Raw genomic sequence first — 10,816 nt, 5'->3', positions numbered from 1 at the left:
AATGTTTGTGGACTGAGGTTTAAGTCTTTTGTGCAGAGGAAACGAGATGTGAAATGAGATGGAAACATTGGGTTCCGCCTCGCCCCAGGGCTTATGTTTTCTCCCTGCTGCATCTCCACATAAAAACCCCTTAGATTAACAGGAATGGCCCCGCCCGGGCCGCGCGTCCCGTTGCTAAGGCCACGGTCACGTGGTGCACCGCAGTCCCGCCGCTGTGGGGAGGGAGCCTCAGCCAGGACCCATGGCTGAGGTGGTCGGGCCGGGGGCGGAGATAGGGCGCATTTTAGTCCAGGTGGGTCCAAATAGCACTGCAGTCAGGTCCCTCACGGCCGCCTCACTAGCCTCGTTTCTATTGGTCTTGTGGCCACTTGACCAAACTCCCATGAACCTTTGCTCTTTGCGCCCACCCAGCCTTGCATCGCTCCCATTGGACTCAGGGATGGCCTTGAGGCCCTGAAGACCCTGATTAGGCTGGCCGTTTACAAAGTGCCAAGAAGAAAAGACGAGGAGCAGCAGCAGCGTCCACAAGGTTTACTTAAAAGTGGCACATGCTAATTCATATGCGTAGGTGCACATTTAAAAATAAGCACACTGGAAGCTTACATTTGCATTTTAAACTGTTCCATGACATGTTTAGAGAAGAACTGTAATTCAGTAGTAAAGCATCTGTTTTGTATGTCATAGGTCCTAGATTCAGTCCCCAATGGCATTTCCAGGTGGGGTTGAGAATACCTCCTTGGCTGCAAGAAACCTTGGAGAACTGCCACCTTTCAGTGCAAGTAGACAGGCCCAGTGGTTTCCCTCAATATAAAACAGCTTCTATTGTTTCCTAAACAGAAATACATCTTGGCACCATTGTGACCTGATGACTTAGTGTGGTTCCTCTGCTGTCCAGGTTTGCTGATTGTTGATGGGCAACTTAAAGCTCTCCCCACTCCCTTCTTAGAATTTCTTTAAACCAGGTTTTGACTGGTCAGCCTAACAAATAGAGGACTCCTTCAAATAGAGGACTGTTTCCTGCCCCATAGGGCACATAGCCACACCAACCCAAGTTCAAATCTCCCCTCACACATTATAATCACTGTGGACCTCTCTGAAGTGGTCAGTCCCTGTGCCTCTCCATGCAGAAAGGTAAAGTCCCTCCATGTAGACAAAAAGCATATCAGAAAGGAGGGCTGTAGCTAAGCCTTCTGACATGCTAGATGTCTATGTGTGGGGACTTACCCTGTTTTGGTATTGAAGAATTAAAATTAAATCAGCCCTCACCAGTCTGAAATGGTAGTGAAAATTAACCCAAACTCATTAAAAACAGTCATGTGGCATCATAACGACTAACATCTCACACATGCACATACTTGCCCTAACCCAACTGAAAAGATCGTTGTGAGGATGAAGTGTGGGCTATACTGAGTTCTGGGCATAAGAAAGATAAAAACACATTCTATGCTTTGGTTGCTCCAGAGCCTCCTTCCAACTGTTTTTCAAATTGCACCTTTTACGTAACTTCTGTGAGCTCTTGCCTTGATGCCTCCCAGCTTTCTTCAAATGTTAATGTTTATTTTTCCTCTCCTTTTGCACATTGAAGCGTAGCTTTTTGGCAGAGAAAGATCGGATTTAGCAATGTTTATTGAAAATTTCAAGGGAGCTGAGATTTTCCATAGTAGCTGAGGCTGCAATGTCATGCACACTTAACTGGTGAATAAAGTCCATTGAACTCTGGGCCTAGCTTCTGAGTAAGCTATGCTTAGAATTAGGTAGCACATTTGATTAGTCTGCAGTGAAGACCCTTGCTTTGATCTTGCAAAGCTTAGATATTGGAAAAGCCACTTGAATGAACCGTAATGTTTAGGAAAAGATGAAGGGCCATAGGTCAGTGGTAGAGTATCTGCCTTTCATGCAAAAGGCCCTAGGTTCAATCCCCAATATTGCTGGATGGGGTTGGGAATAGCCCCTGTCTGAAATCCTGGAGAGCTGCTTCCAATAGAGTACATAATACTGACCTAGATAAGATAAGACAACTCTGACTTGTTATAAGGTGGGCAGTGTGCTTGGTTCACTCAGGGCAACCACTTGAGTTCTGGACCCTTGCTCTTCTTGACTGATAAAAACTAACAGGGAGGGGACAACTGGCTGGGCCAAGGAGTTGATAATGTCTCCATGAAAGAGAGGGTGGTCCTTACCTGCTTGAAGGAGGCAATGGTAGAACCACTCCTCAAGAAGCCCTCCCTGGACTAAGAAAATCTAAGAAACTACTGCCCAGTTGCTAATCCTCTACTTCTTGGGAAATGTTCTTGAGCAGGTGATTGTGGACCAGATCCTGGTGCTCTTGGAGGAAACTGATATTCTAGATTCATTTCAATTGGGGTTTTGGCACAGAAGCTGCTTTGGTTCCCCTGTATGACCTATGTCGGGAGAGAGACAAGGGAAATGTATCCCAGTTAATTCTCATTGACCTCTCAATGGCTTTCAAGACAATCAACCATGGTATCCTTCTGGAACAGCTGTCTGACTTAGCGGGGTGTCACAGCTTTGTGGTGGTTCCTACTTGGGATGGTCATTTCCAGAGGGTGATGCTTGGGGAGTGCTCTTCAGCCCTGTGGCGCCTCCAGTGAGGGCTCCTCAGGGTTCAATTTTCTCCCCTGTGCTATTTAATATCGACATGAAACTGCTTAGTGGGGTTATCCAGAGTTTTGGAGTACGTTGTCAGCAATATGCATGCTTTCTGATGAGTAAGGTTACAGAAAGCATGTTCCATCAGATGTTTGAGTTCCTCTTCATGCCAGGTACAATCTGAGGTGCTTGTGCTGTCCATTCCTGTTTAATAGGCTGACTTTGGGCCTGGGAGCCAAATGTGGCCTCTCCCTTTAGACATCAGGACTCTCACCAGACCACATCTGCTCCTCAGGTAACCCCTTTCCCCAACCCTCCTTCACACTCCTCTCAAGTGCTTTTGTTTGGCTGGGATGTATCATTGGGCTGTGATAATGCCTCTAGCTTGACTGGATGGAGGCGAGTGTGGGGTAGGTGTAGGCGTAGAAACTTGTGACCTTTGTGTGACTGGAATGAAGCTTATGACACAAAGGTAAAATGTGCATTTGTTGCCCTGCACACTTTTGCTTCTGGCTGCACCCACCACTGGCATGCTGCTCTTGGAAGATTCCCCACAAGGAAATGTGGTCCTCCCGCTGAAAAACATAGCCCACATGCACTGGGCTCTGTGTATTTTTTAAAAAATACCTCCAGTCCTGTGTCTCATTACCATCTTGGCAGTCTGCTAAGAATGCCCTCTTTGTTGTCATAATATGATGCTCATTTCATAATGATGTATAGAGTTATAACTTGGTTGCTGTGTTCTTAGAGTGTTGCCAGAGTCCAGGCTTAAAGTGCTGCAAACCTTTATTGTTTTCGGTTAAGCTTCTGGAGGTAATTTTAAGTTGATTTCATTGATACTTTCATCATATTTATTTCCCTTTCCGTTATGGATGTACTATGTTGTAAGTTGCCTCAAGCATTTTGGATGACGTGGGTTAGAAATCTGACAGTACTATCCGAAGTATATGTACCTAGAAGCCAGTTTCATTAAGTCCAATAGGACTTATCTCCACCCCCATCATTCAGACCAGACACTGAGGTCCAGCTCCGAGGGCCTTCTGGTGGTTCCCTCACAAGTTACAGAGAACCAGGCAGAGGGCCTTCTCAATAGTGGCACCCGCCCTGTGGAACGCCCTCCCACCAAATGTCAAGGAAATAAACAACTCCCACCAGGTGTCAAGGAAATAAACAACTACAGTAATACTTTCACAAATGTCCGCCTTGTCTAGCGTCCATTCCAGTGAACGTCCGCGGGAAACCCGGAAGTACCAGAATGGGTTACTTCCAGGTTTCCCACATGCGCAAAAGCGCAAACCGTTCCATGTGTGTCTGCAGACACGGTACTTTACCCTGCATCCTTTTCAGCTAGTGGCTGGGGCTCTGGAACAGAACCCGGCTGCAAAACAAGGTACGACTGTATCTGACTTTTAGAAGACATCTGAAGGCAGCCCTGTTTAGGGAAGTTTTTAATGCTTGATGTTTTATTGTGCTTTTAATATTTTGTTGGGAGCCGCCCAGAGTGGCTGGGGAAACCCAGCCAGATGGGTGGGGTATTAATATTAATAATAATAATAATAATAATAATAATAATAATAATAATAATATACCCCAACCATCTGGCTGGGTTTCCCCAGCCACTCTGGGCAGCTTCCAACACAAATATTAAAATACAATAGCCTGTTAACCATTATTATTATAAACAAATTATTATTATTATGTAGGATTGCAGTTAAGCAGTGCAACTATTTCTATATATATAAAGAAAACTATATATAAAGAAAAATCTGATTGCATTTCCCAGCAATGAAACTTTTGCACTTTTGATTTTAAGTACTGTCTGTGATATGTTGTGGTGTTTTTTCCATTGTTTTATATAATGTTATTGTTGTGAGCTGCCCTGGGTTCCCTTCAGGGAGGAAAGGCAGATTATAGAAGAAATAGATAGTTATCAAGTTTTTTCCCCTGATGCATGCTTTTTGGGTTCCAGTATTTTACACCCCTCCCTGCCCCTTTCAACCTGCTCATCTCCTCTTCTGTGTTCCGTAAAATTGCAGAGGTTGCTCCCTGAAGTGTGTGTTTGTGTGCAGTGCTTAATAAATCTGTTTTGCTTTCATTTTCTGTGAAATATATTTACACCCTCTGATAATGCATGCATTTACTGCAACTTTCAACTCATTTTCTAGGTTCAAGAAGATCTTCAGCAGCTGAAGGACCAGCTGCGAGACATCAGCCATGATTGGGAACTGCAGGATGCTCAGAACCTTGAAGCTGCTATTGAAAGTACAGAGAACAGATTAAAGGTAGGTGGATGGAGAATCTTCCAACAAAAATGGGGAAACGTCTCCCAGTGAAAGTGTTAATCAGTATTTTATCCTCAAGTGAAAATGTGACACCTCATCACTTTCTAAATTCTGTTTCTGAATAGTAAATGGTTTGAAGTGCCAAGTATTGTATTTTAGAGCAGTGACAGTACGTTTTGGGTGCTCAGCATTATACGGCTGTCTTAGACATAGCATAAACTCAGACAAATTCAGAGCCTTGGGTGATGTCTTTCATTTTTGTTTTCAAAGCTCAAAATTTGTTCAGATCTGCTGGCTGAGGTAGCTCTGCCATCACCTCAATATCCTATATTTTCTTTCTCCCTACCCCTGAACAGAAACACACTGAAAAGTATTTAAATGCTGTAAACCAAACTGTGCTAACGATTTCGTCACCTTCTAATGTGGATCTGTGTTCAAGACAGGTGTCCAAATGGTAAGAGTACTGGAATTTATTTATGATACTTTATCTGTATATTTTTAAATATAGATGTTTATATTCTAATTGTAGTATTTGGGTGTTTATAGAGTTCATATGACATATTACAAATAGTCAAAAATCCACACACAAAAAGCTGTATCAGAAGACATGCCTTCCATCTTATAGCAGAAATTGGACTAGTTGTTCTCAGGATTCTGTAAATTTCTGTGTCTACAGAGTTAAGAACACTAATAATGCCTCCTGTTGTGGTTTCGAGTTCATATACTTAACCCAAGTTTTAAGGTTTTTTTTATTGTTTCATTGTTTGTTGCCTGTGCTCCTCTGGGAGAAAGGGTGGGATATGAATTGTGCTCCTCTGGGAGAAAGGGTGGGATATGAATTTAACAAGTAATAAATAAATTGCAGCAGTTTAAACTATTGCAGGTGTGGAAAACAAAGTTGGAACTGAACCAAATCTTGCAACATTTCCCTATTTCTCTCAGGGGGCTGCCCATGGAGACTTCACAGAAAGAAATAATTTACCCAGAGATGTCTGCAATTACCACTCAGCCCTGCGGCAGGTTATCACCACATAGGTCTTCTGCACCAAAGGTCTGAAGGAACTCATGGCTTGTAATCCTTCCAGTGATTTTGTAACCATCTTATACTCCCAACTGAGTCTCTTTTCCCTAGTGCACTCTCAAAGAACCTCTCAAGTCCCAAAGGGCAGGCCTAATGCTTTGCTTTGCAAAGCAGAAAGTGGGTATCAGAGTGTGTCCTTGTCTGCAAGGACAATGGATGTAGCTATAGCGTGTGAAACTACACATGAGCCAAATTGGGAGGGGGGGGGAGTGGTGCAGCAGACGTAATCCCGTTCAAGGTCACAACTGCACCATACTTTTAAAGCAAATGACTTCCCCAAAAGAATCCTAGTTTTGTTAAGGGTGCTGAAAATTGCATCTCTGTGAAGCGTAAACTATAATCCACAGAATTATTTGGGGGAAGTCACGTATTTAAAAGGTGCATTGAATGTTCTTTAAATGTAAGGTGTGGATGCTCTAAGTGAACTATATCATAAGGAAATGAAATGCTGTGATGAGCAGCAGAAGCACAAAATATCTATGGACAGAAGGTTAGAAGCAGGTTGGCCAAACCCACAATGACAGTAGGCTAAGCGAGAAAGGGGATGCTCTTGCATTAAATATTTTTTGCTTCTAATACCAACCTCCAATCTTTCTCTACTTCACTATGCATGGTTGATCTTAATTTGGAGAAGGGCATGCTATGGCCTACCCAGGGTTTACCTTGTGAGGCTGAAGCCCCACCGCCCTTCCATATCATGTTGTTATGGCATCTGCCGACAAAAAAACCAGCCCTAATTTAACTTCAGAAAATAAATGTAGTTTGCCAGCTGTTCTGGTGCATTGGCAGAATGACCCTTTGCTGGTGCATTGGCAGAATGACCCTTTATCATGAAACAGTTGTGAAATCCAGCTAAGAGATTGCTGCCTGTTACCTGCCTTAAGCTTGTGGGTATAGGGACACGGGTGGCGCTGTGGTCTAAACCACAGAGCCTAGGGCTTGCCGATCGGAAGGTTGGCAGTTCGAATCCCCGCAATGGGGTGAGCTTCCGTTGCTCTGTCCCAGCTGCTGCCCACCTAGCAGTTCAAAAGCACATCAAGTTCAAGTAGATAAATAGGTACCGCTCTGGTGGGAAGGTAAAAGGTCTGTCAGTGTGCAGCTCTGGTTCGCCAGAAGATGCTTAGTCATGCTGGCCACATGACCCAGAAGCTGTACGCCGGCTCCCTCGGCCTGTAGAGTGAGATGAGTGAGCAACCCCAGAGACTGTTCCTAACGGTCAGGGGTACCTTTACCTTTACTATAGGGCAGGTTAGACCTTTACGTTGTTGACTTGCTATGTTTTCTGGATTCTGTGAAAGCCCCAAACATGGAAGTTCAAGTAAATCATTAAAATGAGACTCATTTTGGCAGAACTGCATAAATATGTTGAGGGCCTGGGCTTTGTTATGGCAGAAATTTTGAAACATTTTTGGTGCCAGATCTTCAGCCTTGATAAATTGCTGAACTTGCTTGAGCAAGAGCAGAGAAAATCAGAGCTCTAAGCAGCCATGCTTGTTCCCCATTCATCAGCTGGGGAATAAGCCTGTGTTCATTTTCAGTGCCATGTTTACGGGAAAACTACAGGGAGGTATTACTGCTCTTGATACAGGTCCAAATGTGTTGTTGCCTCTCCTTTCAGCACAATTAAAAGACAGGCTCTGTGTGAAATGCAAGTGCCTGCACACAGGGATAATTCTACCCTGTGTGTTAACTTCTGTGGCTTCTATTTTTATATCCATAAAACAGAAGGCATCATATTCATTAAGCCAAAGATGAGCTTATTAAAGATATGTCCCCCCCCCTCCTTTCCACTAGGATTTTCTTCCGCTGGATTTTTTTTTTAAAGCAAGCAAAATAGCTGGAGACATTCCATCCAGCTAAAACCAGTATTATCACTCCCTTCAGGATTGTGAATTCCCATTTCTTTAATTATTATTTATTTCCCATTTACTTCCTAAGCATGTTCTTTACCTTCATGGAGTCAGTGAACTGAAGCTGAACCAGAGGAAGCTGTTTTGGTTCACTGGGCCAGTAATCCCTGATTTAAAAATAAATAACTAAATAAAAATCTACAGCAAGTTTGGCAGGACCACAAATGTAGCCTGCTGATCAGACTAGGAATCGACTACATCCGCTTAGAGCAAAAGATACTAAGCAGAGGAGCCCAGTGGATTTTCTGGCTTTTTCAACCTCCAGAGAATCTCAACATTGGGGGGAGGGGGAGGGTTGGAAGTGGAGGGAGTAAGATTCTAGTCCACAAAAGGCAAGGTTAATAATATGTGGAAATTTTTTTTGCTGAAGGACTTAAAATGTAATTCATACCCAGTTCCGAATTCATACCCAATCCCTGCAGCTGAGATCCCGAAGCCTTGATCCCTGCCTTCATGGATCCTTGCAGTCTCCTAACAAAGTATGCCAAGCCAAGAGTGCCACTGGGTGGAGCTACCCTCAGGATTGAATTTACCCCCAAAGAGGTAGTGATGGCCACCAAGTTAGATGGCTTTGGAAGAAGGTTAGATTAATTCATGGAGGATAAGGCTAGCAACGGCTGCATATCAGTAAGCATCTGAATACCAGTTGCTGGGAATCAGAAGTAGGGAGAGTGCTGTTGCCCTCAGGTTCTACTTACAGGTTGGCCATTGTGAGAACAGGGTGGTGGCCTAGATGGGGCTTCTTATGTTCTTAGGGTTCTGCAGGGAGGTTGCCACAGAGCTCCTCAAGTATATTCTGTGGTGTCAGGCTCAGGCAGAGATGATGGGATACCCTTTTGAGTCTAGTCAGCCAAAGAAGCTCTAGGTCCTGCAACAAATGTATGGCTGCCAGCCCCAGGGTCCAGAGCTCTTTGACTTAAGTGAGGCCAAAGCTGCCAGAAAGAGCCTCTGAGATTAGGATCACCTTTGCTGCAGAGTTTTGGGCCACAAAGAGAGTAGTAGCTAAGAGTTTAGTTCCCCGGTTTGGTGACAGAAGGGCAAAAGCAGGGGTTGTACAATCTAATGTTTCTTACTTTAGTGCTGCATTCTGGCCTTTGACCTCCCTCATCCACACAGGATGTGAGCTTGGGCTGCATATGTCTGTTTTTTCTAGTTAGCCATTTTGTTTGCATTCTGCTTTGGGGTTGTACATCAGTGCACTAAGCCAATTGCCCAAGAAAACCCAGTGCACATACATCCTTAGCAACCCCACACATGCTTACAAAGTATGTGTGCAAATTATCAGCAGATGATTTCTCTAGAACCTTTGCTTTTGTTCCATTTAGCATCTATTTACAGCTTTTTCTCTTGCAGCAAAAACTCTCAATGACGGTGAAGATTATGTACAATCCACGCAATGCTTGCCATCGAAATTTTGTAAATGAGAACTATGGAGTTGACTTGCCAATAATGAATCAGAGACAAACAGCCCCTGTAAGTAACAAAGATGTGGTTCAATGGTTTATTTGTTTCAATATTATTGTAACTATTGTAAATTATTCCGCCAAACCAACCAGGCAGGCAGTACTGCAGCAGCTTTTTGGGGTTGCGTGGTTAGGAGATGCAGCCCTAGTTCAGAAGATCAGCCTCAGAAGAAGATGGGACTTCAAATGACATTGTATTGATTTCTTTACATTTGATGACAACACCTTCTTGATGAGTAAACTCTTTCCATTAAAAAGTTTTGTGCCTGAGGCAATGGGAGGTAGAAAGAAAGTTGTGTTTAACGTGTTTAATGTGTGATGGCCCCTTCACATTAACCCATCACTTGATGTTGTAGTCATCTGATGATTAGTTTGCATATACAAACTAGCCCTGAGTCTGTTTCAATTATATTCTCCATGTTTTCCATGCTTAACCATTTTTGGCCATAAGTTTACAAAAGATAGCAACTTGGATCTTGGAAGTTGTTTTAGATAATGCACATTTACAATAAATCCTGGTCCTTGAAAATCAACATTTTGTTTTAAAAAATGATAGGTCAATTATGTTAATTACAAACCACTTGGATGTATAACTTACTGGTATTCATGAAAAATTATCTGCAAATTATATCAGTTATATGCAACTGTGATATACAAGAAGACAGCACTTGTGAAAATATGAAATTATTTTAATTACAGCAATGGAAAAATATACAAATTAGCACTGTTAATTAAAATTACATGCAAATTATGTTAATTGCAAGCAATTAAAATGTATAGATTAGTATTGTTTGTGAACACATGAAATTATGTTAATTACATGTGGCTAAAATATGCAGATTAGCAATGTTAATTAAAATGGGATGCAAATTATGTTAATTGTCTGCATCTTAGAGATGCAAATGAGCTGCATCCCTCTAACATTCCTCCCGCCAGTGATTTCTGACATGGCCTAATGAGCTGCTCACCTCGGTCATAGAACATACACCAAGGAAAATGGCCGTTGAAATTGCCACAATGATAGTTCTAAATAATTGCTGTGACCTAGAAGGAGCATTCTATCGTTCTCATTTTCATAAAGATTGCTGCACAGCCATAGACTTATACTGGCATTTTGGTCCCAATATCCAAATAAATAAATAAATAAATAATGTAAACTTGGAACCTCTTCATTTATTCATAAGGAAGAATTTAATGCTGTGGCGATCTCGAGTTTTTACGAGTTGCTGTCTTCTGCTGCCCGTTCAACTAAGTTACTCCAATTGCTCCTTTTCCTCTTCCCGCTTTTACTCTGTGTGTGTGTGTGTTTTGTGCTCTGTACGCATGTATTTGAATTAATCTCCTACGTGATGCATGCATACATTTTTAAAATGACTGCAATAAAGCAATTTCTTTCATTTCAAATGAACAGGAGAGTGGATAGAAGCAGTGTAAGATCTGAAGAAAAGAATATACTGTACACACACACAC

At 42.6% G+C, this 10,816-nt stretch overlaps 1 protein-coding gene across 4 annotated transcripts in view; it reads left to right on the top strand.

Annotated features, from left to right (window-relative positions):
- The first annotated feature begins 74 nt into the window (after positions 1-74).
- Positions 75-10,816, top strand: part of IQCH (IQ motif containing H) — an 84,363-nt gene continuing 73,621 nt past the window's right edge. For all 4 annotated transcript variants that reach the window (XM_081888466.1, XM_081888467.1, XM_081888465.1 and 1 more), the window contains exons 1-5: positions 75-292; positions 4,776-4,892; positions 5,249-5,346; positions 5,835-5,943; positions 9,237-9,356. In XM_081888466.1, coding sequence (XP_081744592.1) covers positions 242-292; positions 4,776-4,892; positions 5,249-5,346; positions 5,835-5,943; positions 9,237-9,356 — 495 coding nt within the window. In that variant the 5' untranslated portion in view covers positions 75-241. The remainder of the gene's footprint in view (positions 293-4,775; positions 4,893-5,248; positions 5,347-5,834; positions 5,944-9,236; positions 9,357-10,816) is intronic.

Source organism: Podarcis melisellensis (genome assembly GCF_964234715.1).
Source record: "Podarcis melisellensis genome assembly, chromosome: 14".
NCBI lineage: Eukaryota > Metazoa > Chordata > Lepidosauria > Squamata > Lacertidae > Podarcis > Podarcis melisellensis.
Note: the sequence above shows the minus strand (reverse complement) of the source record. Positions and strands in the feature narration are given on the sequence as shown.